Source organism: Gekko japonicus, unplaced genomic scaffold, assembly GCF_001447785.1.
Source record: "Gekko japonicus isolate JY-2015 unplaced genomic scaffold, Gekko_japonicus_V1.1 scaffold363, whole genome shotgun sequence".
Classification (NCBI taxonomy): domain Eukaryota; kingdom Metazoa; phylum Chordata; class Lepidosauria; order Squamata; family Gekkonidae; genus Gekko; species Gekko japonicus.
Window position 1 is genome coordinate 544399 of NW_015177016.1, and position 22105 is coordinate 566503.

The following is a 22105-nucleotide window of genomic DNA, read 5'->3' on the forward strand; positions in this document are numbered from 1 at the left end:
CTATTATCATCTAATGATCTAAATGCCTTCTTTGGGAAGAGTGTGATGACTGTGGTGCCAGCACCAAGAAAGCTATGCTCCTCTCATAAATTTCACTGACTCAGAGAATAGAACCTGTAGGTCCTCCATTAGAGCTTAATGGCCAGTGGCAGACTGGCTGGAGGTATCAAGGATTCTAGGCAGAGATAGTACTGTATTTTGAAAAGTAATAACCAGCACAGACTTTGTGCCCCAAATCTAAGTAATATGCAGGGAAAATAGCAAAGCACAAATTGTGTGTACCGACTCAAGCTATTTTTTGCAGTTTCTGATCCATTTTCAAGGGCAGCTGCTTGGAGCATATTGCAGCAGCCTTTCCTCAAAGTTATAGAATCTTTTATTTATATAAGAAGTTATAGAAGCCTGAAGGACTGAACGTAGGTTCCCAGGAGGTCTTGCATCCAGATGCTGACCAGGTCTGTACCTGCATAATATCAACAAGGTTGTTGCATTCTATGCCTTACAGCTATACTCTGGAACCAGATTGGCAGGTTCCTACCCCCCACATACACACAGAGGATCATAGCTGGCATACAGATTTTACTGACCAAAAGCACTATTGGCCACAGTCACCACTTGAGTTTCCATATGTACCTCCATGTTGTGAATTTGCTTCTTCTGTCAGAATAGGTGATCTACTAACTAGATTGCAAAGTTTATGTAATATCTTTTACCATGTCTATTTTAATCAACTCAGTTCATTAGGGATCCAGGCATGGTTTTAGGATGGAGATGATTGATTTTGTATCTGACAATTTAAAAAAAAAATAGAATTGGGTATCTTGATCATATTGAGAATACTTAATTCCAAATAGTGGATTCATATAGAGACTTGAATATTGAACATGATCAGTGAAAAAGAGAGATCCTTGTTGCATAACGCAGGATGATTCCCATGAATATGAAAAGTAGCTATATTTTTTTAACTTCCCTGGGTATCAGAGATTTGAATCACTTACAAATACTACCCCGTGATGCCTTTCCAGTAACCTTGGATGACCAATGGTATTGAAGGCCTTTGAGAAATACAGTAGAATTAGCAGTATTATTTCCTTTGTGAGTCTTTATATCTACATTGTCTGCTGGGGACCATCCGCTAGATCTTGGTTCCAAAAGAGGACCAAATTTGATTGGAAAAGATTATGAACAAAACTTTTTCTATAGTGAACTCCTTCAAAGTGCCGTTCTAGCTAGTGTGCTTTCATTCCCTGAGCTACTCTTTGCCCCATTTTTAATGATTACAGAATTAAAATAGTCAAAATAATTTTAAATAATCTTCATCCTTTGTGTTCTGCAATCACTACAATCTAATTATTAATAGTAATAATGATATAGGAAGTTGTGTATTATTGTGCACCTCATTTCAGTGATGGCTTGATCAGTTTCATAAGATAATGCATATACATTTTTTTCAAAACTAAACTTCCGTTACTTCTTTTTCAGTGTCTCAGGAATATCCTAGAGAAGGGAGAAACTTTAGTTTAACAATAAATCAACTGCGATGCCTCTCCCAACTTGTAAAACTGTTTTTGGTGATGGAAGAAAAGATTGAAGAGCTTGTTTCACCATGTTTTTCTGACAACAAAAATGTTCAAGGTAATACATATTTTCCTCATTTTCATTCAAAAGAATCACCTTTTATAAATTCAGTAGTTGGAATAACTGAAATGGGAAAGTAGCATAATATCTCTTTCTTTGTCATAACAACTTCTGATATATTCCAGTGTTTTCTGAGATAGTTCATCCTGCAGTGTTCATAATTACTTAAATGAACATAAGCATGAACTTGCTAGCACATCAGATTAGTTGAAATAGTGGGGGAAAGTGAATATTTCTTTTTAGTTTTGAACCATAGACCTCCAAAAGCATGCAAATTAGTACAACAGGAAGAAACATGATTGGGTGAATTGTCATCACATCAGTACCTCAGCTTACTTTTCTGTTCAGTAGAGCCCCAAGTCTTTGCCCCTTCCTAATCCTCATTGTGGCTGTCCAAAATGGAATGACAGTTAAAAAAAACCTTGGCCTGAATTGCCTGAGAGGGAAGATATAAAGTGAAAATACCTTCTTGAAAGCACTATTCTATATAGGGAAAAAGAATGTTCCAATTGGGTAACGTGAGGAATTTTGAGGCAACACCGAGGTGGAATAGTACTATCTTGGGAGACATCACCACATTTCCATTAAAAGAATTACAGCATCAATAAAAGACAGCAAAACAGCTGTGCTGTTTTGTCAATGACTTGGCTTTTCAGCGCATGGGATAAAATGAAGTTCTGAACTCTGGTGAAAGTGGCCTTTATTAGCTCTGAATTGAAGTCATGCCAGGTAATTACAAAAAGGGGAAATTGAGTATAAGAATAAAAAGTTTAGTTATTCTTTGCTCCGTATATTATATGGAGCCTTTAGGCTTGATGTACAAAACGTTTGTAAAGGACCCTCAGAAATAAAGTAGTTTTTTGGGAAGTTCCTCATATTTTATTTTATTTTTGCCAGAGGTGGTATCTGAGTTTTATCTAAACCAGGAGGTTTCTTGGCCATCATTTTTCCCTAGACCCAGCAATGACAAAGAGCAATGGCTGCATAAATTGGATGTAAGAAGAACACTTAGGGTTTATCTCAGAAAAATCAAAGATTTCAGATCTTCTGACAGATTGTTTGTACTCTTAGGGGGTCTTAAGAGGGGTCAAATGGCTTCTAAGAGATCCTTAGCTAGATGGTTAAGGAACTGTATTAGGGAGGCGTATATAGTTAAGGGTAAAGTGGCTCCCAGGGTTTGTAAAGCTCATTACACTAGGACTATAGCTGCTACTTGGGCGGAGAGGTCGAAGGCTTCCACATTGGAAATTTGCAAGGTGGCCACCTGGGCTTCTCTTCATACGTTTTCATAGGATTATCACTTGGATGTAGTCTGTTCTGCAGATTCTGCTTTTGGTAGGAGGTTGCTTGTGAACCAAAAAAAAAAGAACTGTGAAGAAAAGAGAGATGCATAGTTCACACTACTTCTAGCTGCCGTCAAGACAAGTTCCTTTGCAGTTTGCACAATGGAAACCTATGAAGGCCAATTTAGGTGGCTGAAAATAGAAGTTACAACTCAAGGAAGTACTGATCACTGATGCTGTCTGACTGTAATCCCATGGCAGATAATAGCACCAAGGAACACAGTAGAAAAAAGTGAATGTTGACAGAAAATACATGTTAACAGCCACACTGAAGTGATCTAGATTTTTTAATTTGAAATTTAATTTGTATCTCCTGTGATTCAATAATTAAATTTAGTACATTTTAGATTCATTTCTGGAAAAAGGTATCATTTAGAAGAACAATAATATCAAAAACATTTTATCGAACTTTAGTATACTTGTTCTTGTTTATTTAGTTATTTTTATTCATATTACATTTTGTTTCTGATTGACGATTACCGTCATGTGAAGTGGTAATTATCAAACTGAAAACATATTTGAATAATGTTCACATGATGTTCTTTACTCAAACTGTTGACTTCCAATGCTGTTGACTTTAAAACTGAGGCTGGAAGCATCATAAATTCCTACCCCAGAGCAATTTGAGTTGAAAAATAAAAAAGTTAAAAAATTCCACCATGAATATAGAACCAAAAGGTAACATTTTCCTTTCCCAGAAAAGATTTAGGATTTTTTTCTAAGATGTATTCACCGATTCCTCATCTCTGTTCTTCCAGAATTAACAGAAAATTCAAGAAAATGACAGAACTGTAATTCACTTTCATCTGGGGCACTGAGAAAAAAATTCTTTGCTGGTCTTTGACCATTCGTGCAGTTCTGTTCTAGTTGATTTACAGTACAATTAATGAAATGTTCAAACATACCTAGTACATTCATTATCACAGAAGATACGATCCTTTGAAGAAACCTGGAACATTCAGCAGCAGCAGAATGGATAAAGCAGAATGTCCTATTTAGAATGAAGAATGCGTGACCAAATTATATTTTCCTTCTGCCCTTCTGGTGCGCTTTCCTTTTCCTCCTGGTGTATCAGAAGTCTCTTGTTGAGATTTTCAAAAATCAAAAACATCTAACACACTTTTCATCTTCCTCTCACCTTCCCCCCCCCCATTTCAATGAGAAAGGTGAACTTTAGACAGATCTGATAATGAGTGCCAAAAAAAGCTTTTTCCAGTGGAGCTCTTTGAAACCACACTGGGCTAACTTGTCAAGGCCTAAGGTTTTCAAGCTTTGCCTCAGGGGACTAGAAAGATTTGCAAAGGTCTTTCCTTCACACTTTAAGAAGACATCTGTTTTTTCATATAAATCTCTAGAAAGGGCTATAAAAGAACAACACAATCAGATTTACTAAGTCATTGCCCTAATGGGTAGCTTTTCAATGCTTCCAACTAAATGTGTTCAGAATTCCAGTGAGAAGTATACTGCTTCTATGTTTTCTTTTGCACCCTTACTCCAGCTTTACTCATGATTGGGTAGAACAGTATTTAAAGATAAAAGGACCTGCTGCTCTCCTGTACTTTACTGCCGTGGAGAATAAGAACAGGGCAGATTCTACCATTCTAAGTACTAAGGCTTTTTTTTATTATTTACAAAGTTTGTGTCCCACCTTTCTGCCCTTACAAGGGCCACCAAGGGCTACCAAATCACATTGCCATATCTTTTTATAAGCATTTTAATGGACAGTTGATCTAAACATCAGTTATGAAATCAAATATTACATACATTTATGAATCCTGTTAATGAAAATGCAAAATGGAATGTGGAGCTTATAAAAGCAACTATTGTTTGTTACCAGAATTTTACTTTCTTTTACTCCTAACTTTCCATTACAGTTTACTGAATACCTTTGTAGGACACACTGGTTTATGAAAGTGTTGCAAGCTAGCAACTTTCTTGAGAATTAATCTTAACTTTGATCCTCTTTGTCATACTGCACAGGAGTTCTGAAGAAAGCTGGTGGAGATCTTTTAATAGGGGAGAGTAGAACAAATGGAGCCAGTGTGCTTCCTGAACAGTTACTTCAGATAAAAGAGGTGAGTGGAAAAACAATCTGAGACCCTGGAAGTCTGTTTGACTGTGCCATCAGGAAGTGCAAATTAGAATATTAATTACAAATTCTTACATTCAGCTAATTTCAGTGGTATTACTTAATTCTGCAAAGACTGAAGTTGTGAAGAAAATGTATATAATGTTGAAAATAACATAAATTATTTTTTATATACCGTATTTTCCGGCGTATAAGACGACTGGGCGTATAAGACGACCCCCAACTTTTCCAGTTAAAATAGAGAGTTTTCCAGTTAAAATATAGAGCTGTGCTGATGCTTCTGGCGTACCGGCGTATAAGACGACCCCCCACTTCTGAGAAGATTTCCCTGGGTTAAAAAGTAGTCTTATACGCAGGAAAATACGGTATATATATAATGTGTATAACAGTTGTGAATATAAAAGAGGCTGTTTAAAAGTCATTTTTTCAGTGCCGCTATCAGGAAGGGCAAAGAACACAAGTGAAACTAATTGTGCAAGTTTTTATTTATCATTTTAGTTGTTTTCATGGCAATGGTGGAAAGTCCTGTCAAGTTGCAACTGATTTGTGATGATCCCCATAGAGTTTTCAAGGCAAGAGATGAACATAGGTGGTTTGCCATTGCCTACCTCTTCATTGCAGCCCTGGACTTGTTGGAAATATGTGTGTGTTGCAAGGTCTAATTTAGTCATCGTAGGGTTAATCTGTTTACCTTGTGTGCTGTTGTTTAGACTGACCTGGAAGGGAAACCTGGCTCAGAGCCAATGCAAACAATGCCCTCGAAATCTAAGTCTGTTTACTCACAATCATTGGTTAATGTATTCAGTTGATTTCCTTCTAGGGGTCAAGAAGAAGAATCTCCATTACAGTTGTTGTTGTGATACCGTGTGGTTGGTCTGTTCTGTAGCTGTAGAGATGTAGCCTTAGGTCTTTTACTTTGCAGCTTTTCCTGTGTACCCTTCCCTTAGAAATAAAGATTTTTACACAGAAATAAATACCTCCTCTCCAGTGAAGCAAAGATCCATTGCAAACTCTGAATATCTATGTATTTTTGCCAATTTTTCCAACAGGACTTCCTTGGTGATCTCTAATACATACTAACCAAATACTAACCCTGCTTACCTTCCAAGATCTAATGAGACCAGGCTAGAACGTAGTCACATGAAAACTTGCTAGTGGAAACTGAGATTGCTATTTCACACAGGACCCTTTTACTATCAACATACTAGTTATCCTATATGTAAAAACTGCTTTTATTTTTCACATTGTAGCATAACTAAGGAACAGTAATCACTTTGTGTACCTTGTGCATAGAGAGAAACACTGCCTAGAATGTTTCTTCCAGATCAATAGATGGGGCAAATGACACTTCTGTTTTGAAGTGGGTGCCTTAAGGCAATGCCTCTTGCTTTATACTGCACTCTTATGTTTATATCCAATCAAAATTAATCCCTCAGTTTCATCACTTAATCCCCCCCCCATTTTAACAAAACTTTCAACAACTGTTTACTCTGTATAAAATAGGATAGTTACTAGTTCAATAGGCCAGAAGCAAGAATCAAACACCTTGGACAAACTGGAGAAAGCTCTGATATAAGGTTTTAGATCCTTAGAAAAGTCTGAAATCAAATGGGTTACAAAGCCAATTCTTGAGAAACTCAGTGGCCATTCTCAATTTTGATCTGTCTAGATACAGGAACCTAAGATTCACTTAATGGACATCCAAGCGTGCCGGCATTTCCACTTTGATTTGTAGTCCCCCCCCCTTTGAGTAGCATTCCTCCATACTGTATCACAAAATGCTTGAAAAGTCCCTTTACTTTCAAAAGGTGTTGTGTGGGATGGAGACTTGAGAAAGAGCCAACTTGTGACACGCAGAAGTATTTAAATCTTTGAATCTCCATCTGTGTTGATTCATTCTGTTAGAACTCACCCAACAGGGATAGTCAAAAATCCTATTAAATCTGATTGATTTGATTTATATCTCACCCTCCCCCACGAGCGGGCTCAGGGCAGGTCACAAAATACTTCTAACCCACCCTCCCTTGCACGGCAGGGCTTAGGGTGACTAACAAGTGAATCTGCCCCCCCCATTCATTGGGTCAGTGAACAGTTGAATCTGCCCCCACACACAACTGTTCATTGAGTCAAAACTCAATATATGGGACTTCTGATAAGGAGTCCGAGCAAGGTTCCGCCCCAGTTTTCTTTGCTGTCATCTTCAAAGAGAACATACATTGGGGGAGGGGAATGGAAAATATGTGTTGTGTGTGTATGGTTTTGAAAACCTACATTCCAGACATAATTGGAAAGTGTATTCAGGTGTTCCTTGATTTCTTCCAAGCATGTACACCTGCGGAGGGGGGAACTCCTTTAAGTTCCTGGATGTGTAATTGTGTGACTGTGGCCCTGCTAGGGGGCAGCAGGACATCCAAAGTGTCTTCTGTGGTAAGCAGAGACTCACTTAGACTCAGTGGTGCTCTTTAAGGCTTTCTTTATTACCATGAACCAAGGCTACAAAGGCATCCACACAACTGCAGTTCCCTTAACCCTCCTGTTCTGCATCTTCAAAACCTCAGGAGACTTCTGTTATTGGTATGTTCCACCAGGCCTGAGCAGGTCTGGCTGTCTTGTGTTGCCTAAGGCCATAACTCCTCCTTTAGGTTCCTCTTCATCCCTTCTCTGTGCTGCCTTCTCAGCCTTTCCCACCCAGCTCACCATTGGAGCAGGGCCTGCTACCTCGCTGAGATTGGGCCTGCTACCTCGCTGTCGCATGCACACACATGTTCATCATATCCTTCCTCTAAGCAGCTCAGAGTGGTATACGTGGTACTCTCATCATCTGTTTTATTCTCACAACAATCCTGTGAAGTAAGTTACTTGAGAAAGTGTGACTGGCCCAAGGATACTCAGTGAGCTTTGTGTTTTAGCAGGAATTTCATAATGATCCCTGACTCATGGCATTCTCTAAATATGTACTCATGTCACTCTGAATATATTTTTCCTGGTGCGAACAGTGAGTGATTGGAATGTATAAGATACTTGTTCCTGAACTGTAAAAATCTAGGGAATTTGGACATAAATGTCTTGTAGAGCTTCTGTAAAGATGCTGGGGCCCTAACTCTGGCAAGTTTCCTAGAGGAGGAAGTTCATAGCTGGGGGACAGCCATTTAAAACACCTCTCTGAAGGTCAGTGCTCTGTGAAAAAGGCACAACGGTGGTAATCGTGCAACAACACTGTTTATTATAACGTGTGCTTTCATTTTTCCAGTCTAGATGCTCTGTATAGTTTGGGGATCATTCATATGTCAATAGACACTGTTGAGTTTTTGTTGTGTGTTTATATATTTCAGTCTACCTTATTAGCTTTTGGCTGGAGAAATGCGTTTAAAGATCTGTCCTCTTCAGTGGCATACTGTATAACAATTGCTGTTGAAGATTTTTCCACTAAAATTCTTCAAAATGAGCAGAAAGAACAGTCCTCATCTTTCAACTGTGTGATAAATCTTGTAAACGTACAATGCATGGAGAAATCTCAGGGAGTTCTTCATGAGAAAGAGCAACCAAAACAAATTTTAAAGGTATGTATCTAAAGGTCTAAAATGTGAGGATTTATAGAATGCCAGACCTTGAAGTACTTGCAGTACCAGTAATACTCCAGAAATCACATAAACAGAATTAATAAAAAAGTAAAAAAGAAATTGTGCTAAATTATTGAACAGAACATTATAGATCTCAAGGCTATATTAAAAGAAAGCAGACATTAGAAGGTACCAGTTTTTAAAATTGTTGTTAACACCCTTCTTCTTCTGCAAGCAAACACTTGTGAAATTTAGATGTGCAAGACATTTTCTTTCTTAAACATTTGAGCTATATTGAGAAACTGAAGATTGTACACAAGCAGGCCAGTTTACCCATTTAAATGGAATGAAGAATCTATTTTTGTTGCTTGTGTGATTGCATGGTTTTTAGACTGTGTTATACATCCAGCAAAATCTTTGATTTTATATAAAATTAAACCTAAAATTAAATATAATGCTACTTGCAACCAAATTTGGGCATATGGGCAACAATCTACTTTGTCTGTGGATCACACACTAGAGGCTGCATTTCCTATTGCTCTACAACTGCCACCTCTCCCCCATTACTGGAGAAACTGAAATGATAAACTGTGTTAAGAAGAACCTAGAATCACAGAATCACAGAGTTGGAGGGGCCATAAAGGCCATCTAGTCCAGAGGTGTCAAACTCATTTGTTACAAGGGCCAGATCTGACATAAATGTCACTGTGTTGGGCTGGGCCATGTGTGCCATAAAATATAATGCCAGGTAACAGAAATATCAACTTTATAAAGGATACAGGCTGACCCAATTAACAATATTATTTTTAACTCAAAATACAAACAAAAGCAATTGATTCCCAGCAGTGAAAAGAATTGACTTACTAGGGAGCCCTCAGAAGCACCCAATAAATGTATTTAATCATATGCACGGCTAGTTTTTTCCATACATAATAATTGCTTGCGGGCTGGGTAAGAGCCCTGGATGGGCTGGTTCTGCCCCCCGGGCCTTATGTTTGACAGCTTAGATCTAGTCCAACCCACTGCTCAATGCAGGACCAGCCTAGAGAATCCCTGACAAATGTTTGTGCAGCTGCTGCTTAAAGACTGCCAGTGAGGGGGAGCTCACCACCTTCCTAGATAGCTGATTCTCCTGTTGAACAACTCTTATTGTAAAATGTTTTTTCCTAATATCCAGCTGGTACCTTCTCGCTCTTTATTTAAACCCATTATTGCAAGGCCTATCCTCTTCTGCCAACAGGAATAGCTCCTTGCCCTCCTCTAAGTGACAGCCCTTCAAATACTTAAAGAGAGCAATCATGTCCCCCCCTCAACTTCCTCTTCTTCAGACTGAACATTCCCAAGAGCCCTCATGGATCAGACCAGGGTGCCATCTGATTCAGCATGCTTTCTCACATAGTTGCCAACCAGTTACTCTGGAGGATCAACAATAGGGCACAGAGACCTTCTCCTGATGTCGCCTCCTGACACAGAGGTTTACTATGAATGTGGAGGTTCTTTAGTTACCTTCGCTAGTAGCCACTGATGGACCTGTCTATCTGATTCCCCTTTAAAGCTGTCTATGCATCCTCTGGCTGTGAATTCCACATTTTAGTATTTTGTTTTGTCCATCTTTAATCTACAGCCCTTCAACTTCATTTGGTATCCCCAAATTCTAATATTTTGTGAGAGGGAAAGTTCTCTCTGTCTACTCCATGCGTAATTTTATAAACTTCTATCATGTCTCCCCTTGGTTGTCTCTTTTATAACCTGAAAGAGCCTGGACTCTTTAGCCTTTCTTCATAGGAAAGGTGCTGCAAACCCTTAATCATCTTGGTTGCCCTCTTCTGTAATTTTCCTAGTTCAGCAATGTCCTTTTTGAGATACGGTGACCAGAACAGCATACAGCATTCCAGCTGAGGCTGTTTTATTTTCAATCTCTTTCCTAGTAATTCCCAGCAGAGAGTTTTCCTTTCCTTTTTCACTATTGCTGCTGCACTGAGTTGGCTTTTTCATTGAGCTATTCACTTTGACTACAAGGTTTCTTTCCCTCTCAGTCTCAGCAGGTTTTGACTCTGAAAAGTACTGGGTTTGCCGCATGGAGGACTCAGACAACGACATGCGTTTGCACACGTTTATTGTACTTAACATTGAAACTGAAAAATTGCCCTGCAAGGCCAACTATATACACACCCACCCAGCACACCCACACTCCCATTGGACGGTTTGAATTTCCTGCCAAAGTAGCTATTGGTGAATGCTGGGGGAACTAGGATCGTAGGTTCCTATTGTTTAGAGGAGCTAAGCTCCTGACTGTAGCTGCGGATCCCTAGTGGCAGTCCGTGTACGTAACACCCCTCCCCCCATAGTTCCGACCCTACCTATGTAATATAGTCCTTTATATAGGCGGTGGGGGGGTCCGTCGCTCTCTGAGGGAACGACGGGGGGGGCTGGTATTGGGTCACTGGCTATGGGTTCCAGTTGCCTTGCTGTGACCTGGGACTGAAACGCCTGTTGTGGTGGCTGAAGTGTCTCTGGTTCTGTTGGTTCTGGTGTTGGTTCACTCGGGGAGGCTTCCTCCATGCTCGAGGGGTCTGGATGAATACTGGACTTGGGTGTGTGAGTGCCAGTTCCTGCAGCCAACGGTAGTTGCTCTCCTGCCTCCGGGAGCTGTCGCCGCCTTAGTTGGTCAAGGTGCTTCTTTAAGAGCCTGCCATCTTCCGCCGATACCTCGTAAAATACCGGCCCTGTGACTTTGATCACTCTTCCTGCCAACCAGGGGGTTCCAGTTCTGTAGTTCCGGATGAATACTGGGTCACCCGGGAAGAACCCTCTCAGATCATCTCGCTGTTCCACCATCCTCTTGGAGTCTGGTACCCGGTCCAGGTGTAGCCGATCCAACAAGGTCACGGCGCGTCGACCCATCATTAATTCTGTGGGGCTGTGGCCAGTGACGGGGTTAAGTGTTGTTCTCTGGGTCAGGAGAAAGCGGGCTAGCCAGAACTCCCAGTCCCCGTCTTTTATCCTGTTGAGGGATTCCTTTGCTGTCTGCATCATCCTCTTGGCCTGGCCGTTGGTCGCGGGGTGGAAGGGTGGGGATCTGATGTGCTGTATCAGGTTCTTTTGGAGAAATTCCTGGAACTCTACCGAAATGAAGGATGCCCCGTTGTCAGAGACTATCGTGTCCGGCAGCCCGTGCGTAGCGAAGATCCAGCGGAGGGATCGAATCACGGCCTTCATCAAAGTGGTAGACACATGGCTGATCTCCAGCCACTTCAAGTAGGAGTCAACCGCCACTAAGAATAACAGTCCCTGGAATGGTCCGGCAAAATCGATGTGTAGCCAGGACCATGGTTTGCGGGTTGACTCCCAAGGCTGTGTTGGCGTGCTTGGTGGTTTGGGTCGTACTTCTTGGCAGGTTTGGCACTGTTGGACCCACGACTCGATGGTGGCATCGATTCCCGGCCACCACACATAGCTCCTGGCCAGTGCCTTCATCTGGACGATGCCTGGATGTGCCTCTTGGAGTGCCGTGCAGATTTGTTGTCGCAGGGGTTCAGGGACCATGACCCTGTCCCCCCACAGCAAACATCCCTTCAGGGCTGAGAGTTCATCTTTCTGGCTACTGAAAGCTGCAAACTCGGGCCCCGGGGATGATGTGGGCCAACCCCTCACCACCCAGCCCCAGCCCTGGGAGAGGACAGGGTCACGCGCTGAACGTGCAGCACTGTCGGCAGCTTGCAGAGGAGGCTCCGGAAGACCTTCGAGGAGCAGGACCCCAGGAGCAGGATCGGTGTTAGTGGACGGCAGTGGCAGCCGGCTCAGGACATCGGCATGTCCCATCGCCTTGCCCGGGCGGTGCTCCAGGCGGTAGTGGTATCCAGCCAGGAAGAGGGACCATTGGAGGACTCATGGCGTGTCTGCTTGTGTGCAGCGAAGAGGCTGAGGAGAGGCTTGTGGTCTGTTGCGATCGTGAATGGGCGCCCGTAAACCAAGTTATGAATCTTCTTGACCCCGGCTGTGATAACGAAACCCTCCCTGTCGATTTGCGCGTAGTTGCGCTCAGCGGCTGTTAAGGTCCTGGAGTAATAGGCCACGGGAACCTCGCAGCCGTCAGGGAGGATATGGCCCAGGACCGCACCAATGCGGTAGGGGGAGGCATCACAAGAGAGGACCACCAGCAAGGATTCATTGAAGTGGGCCAGCACGTTGTTGGAAATTAACAGTGACTTAATCCCCCTGAACGCTGCTGCTTCTTTCGGGCCCCAGGACCAAGGAGCCGACTTGTCAAGGAGGTGGTTTAGGGGCTCTGCAACTTCAGCCTTGTGCGGCAGAAAGGTGTGGTAGAAATTAATCAGTCCCAAGAACGTCTGTAGCTCTGCTTTACAAGTGGGTGTGGGGGCCTCCATGATGGCCTTCACCTTGTCCTTAGCTGGATGGAGGCCGGCTGCATCGACCCGGAACCCCAGAAAGTCCACTTCGGGGACCCCAAGGAGACATTTCTCCCATTTCACTTTGAGGCCAGCCGAATCAAAGCGTTGCAGGACGGCATGGAGGTGGGAGGTGAAGTCATCAGGGGAAGCCGCGGAGACAAGGACGTCATCAAAAAATGGTGTCACTCCACGGATCCCTTTTAACAAGGAGTCCATTCATTGTTGGAAAATCTCCAGGGTACACTTACACCGAACTGTAGCCTCTTTACCTTTAAAAGCCTCCCTGTGCGGACTATCATCTGGGCCGTGGCCTCATCAACCGGCAACTGTTGATAGGCCTGTGCTAAGTCTAGTTTGCCAAAAATCTTAGCTCCTGCCAGAGAAGCCAGGACATGACTTACGACTGGGACCGGGTAGGAGTGGTCGTGGAGGGCCTTATTAAGTGTACATTTGTAGTCCGCACAGATGCGGACGTCGCCATTTGGCTTGACAGGGGTAACTATCGGGGTATCCCAGATGGCGTGTGATATTGGCTCTAGGACCCCCTGTGCCACTAATCTGCCAACCTCCGCATCAATTTTGGGCCAGAGTGCAAGCGGAGCTGTGCAAAATCGCATGCAGAGAGGGGCTACGGTGGGGTCTAATTGCAATGAAATTGGGGGCCCTTTATAACATCCCAAAGCCCCATCAAAAACGGCGGGGAACTCCCCGCAAACCTCCGCAAAATCCCTCTGAACACATTTATTAACCTCCCCAATCGTGATGCCCAATGGCGCAAACCAGGCCTGCCCCAAAAGACTTACAAGGTTCCCCTCCACCACAATCAAGTCCAGCAATCCCTCGAAACTCTGGTACTGCACCCAGAAGGTTCCCACACCCCGAATTGGGACTGGGTTCTTTTGAAAGTCCACCAAACATAGAGGGGAAGGGCGTAAGTGGGGTCCCCCAATAGGACAAAGTCTGTGCATCATGTCCACTGAAATGATGGATGCCACCGACCCCGAGTCCACTTCCATAGGGCAGGGGGACCCCTCAATCTGGACCGTGACTTGGATCTTCGGGGTAGCAGACAGGTTGGGGAGGCATAATACCTGAAGGGATGGCCAGTTGGTGAGGTGGTAGAGTTCGGAGGTTTTTGCTGTGGTCTCGTAGGTGGCAGCGACCTGGTGTTGGGGCTGGGCTGGAGGTTGCTGGTGCCAGTTTCCCTTGGACTGGCAGATGCGGGCGAGGGGACCCTGTTTTCTGCAAGTGTGGCAAGTTGTGTCCCGGAACCGGCATGACTTGCGCTCGTGCAGCTCCCCGCAGCTGGCACACAAGGAACGGCCGGCGGCTTTGCGAGGTATCCTGGAGCTGCGGGTCCCGGTGGTTTCTGGCGAGTGGGTTGGCAGATGAGACGGATGTCCTCCTCATCGGAGTTCTCGGGCGCCGAGTCAGGAAGCACCAGATGAGAAGCTGCCAAGGGTCGGTTACGGTGGGAGGCCTCGTGTGCAATGGCGAGTTGAAGGGCCTCGTCGATCTTTATGTCGGCGGTGCCAATCATTTTCCTGCACAGCTTTATGTCACTGATGCCCCAGGTGAACTGTGTCAGGAGGTTTTCCTCCACCTTGGTGAAGGCACAGTCCATTGCAAGCTGGCGCAAGGCAGCCATATATGCAGTGGCTGACTCATTCAGCTTTTGGATGCAGCCCTGGAATTCAATCCGTCTGGCAGCATTGTTGGCCGGGGCCAGAGGTATCAGGTCAGGGTGTCAATGATTTCCTCGTAGGTACATTCGAAGATCGCCCTAGGTGCCAGGAGACTCTTTGCGAGTTGAACAGTGTTCATGCCGCAGGAACTGAGGAGAAGGGCCCGTCGTTTGCCCAGATCGGTTACCTCATTGTAGTCGAGGTGGCAGGTCAGCTGGTCCATCCATGAGTCCCAGAGTTCTGGATGGGGTGGATCGAAGATCTCCAGGTTTCCTCAAGTGGAGGCCATGGCTTTGGCGTGGAGCATGGAGCGGTGTCCTGGGTGTGGTGCATGGTGCGGTGCTGCTCGGGAGCGATGCGGGGCGTGGTGACATCGGCTGGATCAATGCTCAGTGCTGCACTTGGATGTGAGCCAGGCCTGGCTCAGCAGTATCCCATCCTCGCCGCCACTTAAAAGTACTGGGTTCGCCACATGGAGGACTCGGACAACGACATGCATTTGCACACATTTATTGTAAACACTGAAACTGAAAAACGGCCCTGCAAGGCCAAGTATATACACACCCACCCAGCACACCCACACTCCCATTAGATGGTTTGAATTTCCCGCCAAAGTAGCTATTGGTGAATGCTGGGGGAACTAGGATCCTAGGTTCCTATTGTTTAGAGGAGCTAAGCTCCTGACTGTAGCTGCAGACCCCTAGTGGTGGTCCGCGTACATAACAGACTCCATTAGCATGTGCTTAAAGTTAGGATTTTTTGTTCCAATGTGCATTAGCTTACACTTAACCTACATTAAACCACTTGTCACTCACCTAAACTGTGGAGATTCTCCTGGAGCTCTTCACAGCTGGCCTTTTCACCACACTGAACAATTTTACGTCATCTGCAAACTTGGCCACTACAGTGCTTACCCTCAGTTTCAGACCATTTATGAATTAAATAGCGGTGGTGCAAATACCAATCCTCATGGGACCTCACTGCTTTCCTCCATTGAGAAAACTGCCCAATTATTCCTAGCTAATTTTTAATCCATAAAAGAACACATCCTCTTCTCCCATGACTGCTAAGCTTACTTAGGAGTCTTTGGTGAGGTCAAAAGCATTTTGAAAGTCTAGCTATATAATGTGTACCAGGTCAGCATTATCTTGTTGACTTTCTCAAGGACTTCAAAAGGTTGGCTAGGCAGGACTTCCCCTTGCAGAAGCCATGCTGATTTTCTCCGGGCAGGCTTTGTCCCTCTATTTGCCCAATAATTCTGTTTTTGACAAACATTAGGGACAAACATTTTGACAAACATTAGGGACAAACATTAGGCTAACTGGTCTGTAATTTTCTGGTTTTTCTCTGGACCTTTAAAAAATGGTGTAACATTTGTTTCTCTCCTGTCTGCTTCCCAGTTTTTAAAAATTATTTTTCTAGCAAGTATTTTCTGGGATTTTTTGTATTTTACCTTTACGTTTTAATGTCAGGAAGTATAACGGTTATTAAAACCTACAAATCTATTTGTTCTGTGACAAGTACATTATTTGTTGTGCTGTATGTAAATTAAAAATCGCTGTCAAACAAAAAGCAACTGAATGCCACATTTATTTTCCTTAGTTTTGTTCTGACATCCTGGAAGAACTTGACACATTGCTACCACTGGCTCTGGCATGCAGAGATGAATCTCTTCAGGAAATTAGAGCCAACTTTGTAGAGGCTTCCTGCAAAGTAGCAACAGCTGTCCTGGAAAGGTTGGAGGAGAGAAGTAAACACATCCCTTCCAGAGCTCCACTGCAGAACTTGTATGCTGTTCTCTCCACCTCAGTGCATGTCTGTCAGCATTTTAAGATGTATCATAATTTAATGAAAGAGAAGAGTAAGAAGTGAGTCTCCTCCATTCTATTGTTTTATTACACTATAAAATGCCTGTATATTATTTCATTCAGCAGTGGAACGAATTACTTAAAAAGTAAACAGAACTTCAAAGAAGAGTGCCACGTTCCTTTCTGTCTTGAATTTCTCTTTGTTGTAATGTCTTTCTTGGCCTGTTATATAGTTTTCAACCTTTGTACTCCACTGGAACTGGCAATTTCAGACTCAGTAGCTGTGATCAGATGTCATGAACAAACCACCGTTTGTTAGTGTTGACAAGAAGCCTGGCAATGGTTGGGCTGTCATCCTCTCTGCTTGTGCACACTGCTGTCGAAGGGGTCCTCATTTACAACTAACTGAAATTTGTTGTGACATCCACAGTGGATTGTTTAACAAATTGCAGTTTGTTTCTTGCTTACTGATTAGGATTCTCAGATAGGATTAAGCTACATATCACATTGTTTAGAAATCAGCATTTAGAATTGCACTTCACATTTCAGCAGCAGCAAAATAGCTATCCGAGATAATGACAAATAGTGGATTGACAGTTCTGTTTGCTTAAAGCAGAAGTACAGTACATATTTGTAGAATAGCAGATGTAGATTTTCAAAGAGCCTTTGTAACAAAAAACAGATTTTAAAGTGAATGCGGGTTTGGATTCAAGAACTGAGAGGAAATGAATGATTGATACTTAATAATACAAACCATTTGTAGAACTGTAGATTGATACCTCCAACTGCACTGGCCTTAAATCTTTTTCTCTTTGATCATTCCATTTAAACAGGCCTTTATTCCTGGTGCCTCTCCAGCGATATCAGGAATTGATCAGTGTTCTGCAATTTCAAGTTAAAAACTACTGCATCAGAGTTTGTGCTACAAGCATTTTACAGGATGCTGAGAGTCACTATTGGGATGACTACAAAGCTTTTTATGAGGTGTGGGGTTAACTTTTTATCCTGTTTTATACAATATGTCTTACTCTTTTCTGTTTTCTGAGTAATTTGAAACATAACTTCAGCACTACCTGGACAATATAACAATATTGAGAGAATCCAGTAGCAGCTTTAAGACTGCTCAGCCATTTTTAAGCTTTGGCAATGTGAGGACTCCCATTTTGATTAAAACATTTGCTAAGACTTCAGAGTTCTCTGCTCCTCTCTCACTGGTGTCTGCCACACATTGAACAGTTTCTTTTCAAAATGCATGTGGTAGAATTTGTATGCATCACAGGGACCTCCATCCCCTTATTTCCTCAGAGCAGTATGAGCTACACAAATAAAGCAAGTTTAAGAAAAGCTTGCGTACTGTGCATACATGGCCTGTAAGCTCATTTCTCAGAGGAGTTGATTCTGTAGGGCCACAACTGAAACTCACCACTTATCTATTGTGCACAGCTTGAAACTCACCACTTGATAGTGCTGGAGAGAGTAAGAAACATCTTATTGGCAATCTCTACTCTTCTAACCGAATTAATGGGTGGGAAGGCCTGCAGGTTTTTTCAGAGCTGCTCATAGAAATAGAAGAAGGCTTGCATCACATAAAACCTGAACTTCTGGTATTGAATTGAAGACCACAATTGGCTATGGATGCAGAGCAGTATCCACCTATCTCTATGATAAAATCTTTTGGGTAAGAAAATATACTAAAATTCTATTCAGTTTTATACCAGAAGTAACAATGACAGCTGCATTAGGACTGTACTTCTTCTGTGTTACTCAGCCAACTGGAGCTCCTAGGGCTGTTATTGGTCCCCAGCAAAAAATCACCCACTTTCTCTGACCCCCCATGAGTGTGCCTCCTCTGCCACCTACCTGTGCACCCTTCCCACACCCACTTGCTTGTGCATGCTCTTGCTTGCAGCTGCACATGCAGCTGCACATGCTCCTGGTGAACACAGTGCCAGCAGTCCCAGCTGCATGCATTGCCCAATGCCATTGGGGAAAGGGTATCCTAGCAGCTATGAGCACAAGTGATTGGAGGGCTTGTGAGTAGGCTGGGAAAAGTTGAACAGGTTGGGGGGCACATGGATGGGGGTTGGGAGGCACAAGTGAGGATCTTGGTGGTAGGCAGAGAACAAGAGCCCTGAGCATTCTGCCCCCTCAATACAGAACTGGCCCTGGAGTGGGTTCCTCTGAAGAAACGTAATTCATATTTTATCCTCTAAAATATTTTTTACATGTGTAAGAGTAAAGTGTACCTCCAGCTTTAATTCAGAAACAAAGTGTACCTCAGCTATCTGAAGTTTGGGAAACAGGTTTAACTACATGGAATATATCATATATTATTTATCATCTAACATTCAGTTCTGTTTTGGAGCTTGCTCAGGGTAGTATTTTCATTTCAGCCTCTGATTGAAAGATGATCTAATTGGTTAGCTAGGAGAGCTGGGAGTTGTATAAGTCTTATGTCATTGTTATATGGAACGGGGATATGTGAAGCTATCTTGGAACCTCTAAAACAGAGGGAGTATCGGGAAGCAATGTATTTTCTTGCAATCTGCTCCCAATTGCTTAACTATGGTTTGGAGTGTTTCAGCCATACCAGTCCATGACAGAATATAAGCACTGCAATATCTCACCAGCTGAATGTATACTTCCTTTGCCGCCCAAATGGCCCTCCGTTTTATATCTTAGAATCAAACTTTTACAAGCATCTGCTGTAATTTCAAAACTTGCTTTCTAATTGTAAAAAAAAAAGTCTATTTGCAGATTATATTTTGTGGTTTATGTAATACTGCCCAACTGCCTGTTTCCTGACATACAATTTGAATGAAAGTTAACATCTGTCTTATTGTATGAAGCTTGCAAAAATAGCAGATGTTTATCTGTTTGAATACTTACAAGTAACAACAAACAGCAAACAAGAAAAAATTCAAATCTCCCATGAGTACTTTGAAACTGATCACATTGTTTATTATTAAGTTTATACTTTGAGGTAATGTAATGTGAGGTATCATTAATAATAATGAAAGGTAATATATACTGTTCTATGGAACTTCAGATCATTTATAAACAGTCTTAAAAATAACTATATGGGTTAAAATACAATAAATTAAATGTAAAACACATAGGACATAGTATGTACATAGAACATATAGTATATTTAAATGTATTGCAGGAACCCAAAAACTTGTTAAAAAGGAGCTTGTTTCAGAATGCTTCCAATGCATTGAATAGTATGAATGAAAACAGATTTTTTTAATGTCCGCTAGGGCAGGTGATTGACTCATAATACCTACATATTCTTTTACTGCCGCTGCTGAAAATCTACAATAGTTAATGATTTTATTAGCATATCATAAAATACATACATGTTGAAATACAGAACATTAATAAAGTGTCCACATATAATCATATGATATGATAATAATCTTAGAAACATAATGTGCAGAGATCAGTATCGGTAAGGTTATTTTTTTGATACTTATACTTATTATAGTGACCCATAATAACAGAACTGTATAGTATATTACATATTAGACAGGAAATTATTATAATCTCTGGTCTCAGGCTATGTATGAAAAAAATCTACCAAGACATTAAATTGTTCAGAGTTTAGAATGTTATTATATTTATTTCTGGTATTGTTAAAACATAATAAAGATATATCAGTCTATTTTTTAAAGAATCCTAACAATGGATAGACATTTACATATCCAGCAAGAAGTGCTGGATGCACTACTGACACTTCTGCTGTTCTTTCAGCTATAGGGAAACAGGACATTGTCATAATCTGGCAGTTTAGGGAAGCAAGTGTATGAGCATTAACTGGATTTGTTAGTACGAGAAGTTGTTTCACTTTTGCTGAGGCAGGATGAAAGCTTCCAACAACTATAGGTCTGTTGCCCAAAGCAAGGCTTATTATGATATACATTTCATTTATTTACTGCATTTGTATTCTTCTGTGGAACTTGATGCTTTATATAGGGTAAAGGCACCTCAATGATTTCCCTTCCAGGTACTGACTAGAGCTAGACATGATTAGCTTTAGCAAGGTTGCTATATCAAACAAATTCCCCTAAACTTTTATGGATACCATCTGTCTGTCTGCCACTAATACTCCCAGCTTCATGAGTAACATTAATTAAAACTTTACATACAAAAATGGTTATTAATTCCTTCACTGGAAATAATTGGCTCAAGCTATTCAGTAGGGAAGATGGAGCATATCAAATAACAATTTGCACTGTCTTAGACCTTCCCCCTGGATGTTCCATCAGCATCCTGCGCTCACCAGCAAAATTAGAAAAGATAAAATGAATTCCAACTCTGGCCATTCCCTTTGTTTAACCAACATGTTGTGACCGCTATACAATTCTATAATATTATTACTACCTATTCTAGCTCTAGCACCTTGCACTTTAAGTTTGTTATAACTGTACGATAAATTAAGATGTTTTATGTGTGATTTTATGTATTTTATACTTTTATGTATTTTATGTAAGCCGCCCTGAGCTTGCCTCAGCGGGGAGGGTGGGATATAAGTAAAACAAATAAATAAATAAAGAAAATAAATGGGAACCTTGGGATAGGGGAATATTTGGTATGCAAGTGAAGACTGGATGAAGCCTTAGCTATCATGTATGTGGGCTAAGTCATGAGCTGAGAGTACCAAAGAGACACACTAGGGACTTGCTCCTGTGGAAATTGTCTCACAGTTGGTCACCCTTTTGCAGTTAAATTTTCACAGATAACAAATATATGTACTGCTGATTAAAAAATGTTATTTTGGAAATGAAATATTACAGTTATAGGGAGACAAATTTATGATAGTTCAGATGTTTGTGGCTTGAATTTTTGAAAGGACACCAGTTTGCTAACTGAAATAGAACATAGTGTTTATGTGTGTGTCAAAAATATGTTTTACATCATGTGAGGATTCTGTTCTGGTAGTTTACCATCTCAAATTCTTTAGCAATTTCCTTTCAACCTGAATGGATTAGTTTCACTGAATCCAAGCTGACGTTTCGAAAGATGTGTTTCTATTGTTTAACATTTGGTGGTTTTGCCAGGGGGAAAGATGCTCATTCTCAGTCCAGATGTGGCATTATTTCTGCTGTGCTCTTCGTCATGATCTATGGACTGTTCTACCCCCTGTGTTAGCCCAGGAAATTCTATCAGAAGTGCTAGAGGAATCTTTGGCAATCTTGACTTGCAGATATTTTCAGGCCCAGCCCAGCTACAAAAGAACTTCACAGATAAGGTAATGATACTTTGTTATTAATTTTGCCTTTTGTTGTTCTGTGCCTGAACATAAAACTATCTGGTTAAAATCCAAAGCAAAATTAAGCATGTGTGTAAACTAAGTTAATCTTGACACATAAAGAACTCCTGGAGACTTCTGGGGAAAAGCTCTTCTCCTGGGTAACAGGGAGCTCTCATTGAGAAATGGTGGCATTCATACTTTGCCCAAACATGAACTTCATCTTGTTTCTTACCCACCTTCCCACATCTTTACTCTGATGGAGAATTCTCTCATTAAAACAGTTTTGATGACATACAAGAAAGGAGATACTAAACTA

At 41.9% G+C, this 22105-nt stretch overlaps 1 protein-coding gene across 1 annotated transcript in view; it reads left to right on the forward strand.

The window, feature by feature from the left end:
• KIAA0825 (KIAA0825 ortholog) overlaps positions 1–22105 on the forward strand; it is a 162227-nt gene that overhangs the window by 65882 nt on the left and 74240 nt on the right. The window contains exons 4-9 of the mRNA XM_015427715.1: positions 1483–1635; positions 4962–5056; positions 8403–8630; positions 16330–16595; positions 17369–17519; positions 21596–21786. Coding sequence (XP_015283201.1) covers positions 1483–1635; positions 4962–5056; positions 8403–8630; positions 16330–16595; positions 17369–17519; positions 21596–21786 — 1084 coding nt within the window. The remainder of the gene's footprint in view (positions 1–1482; positions 1636–4961; positions 5057–8402; positions 8631–16329; positions 16596–17368; positions 17520–21595; positions 21787–22105) is intronic.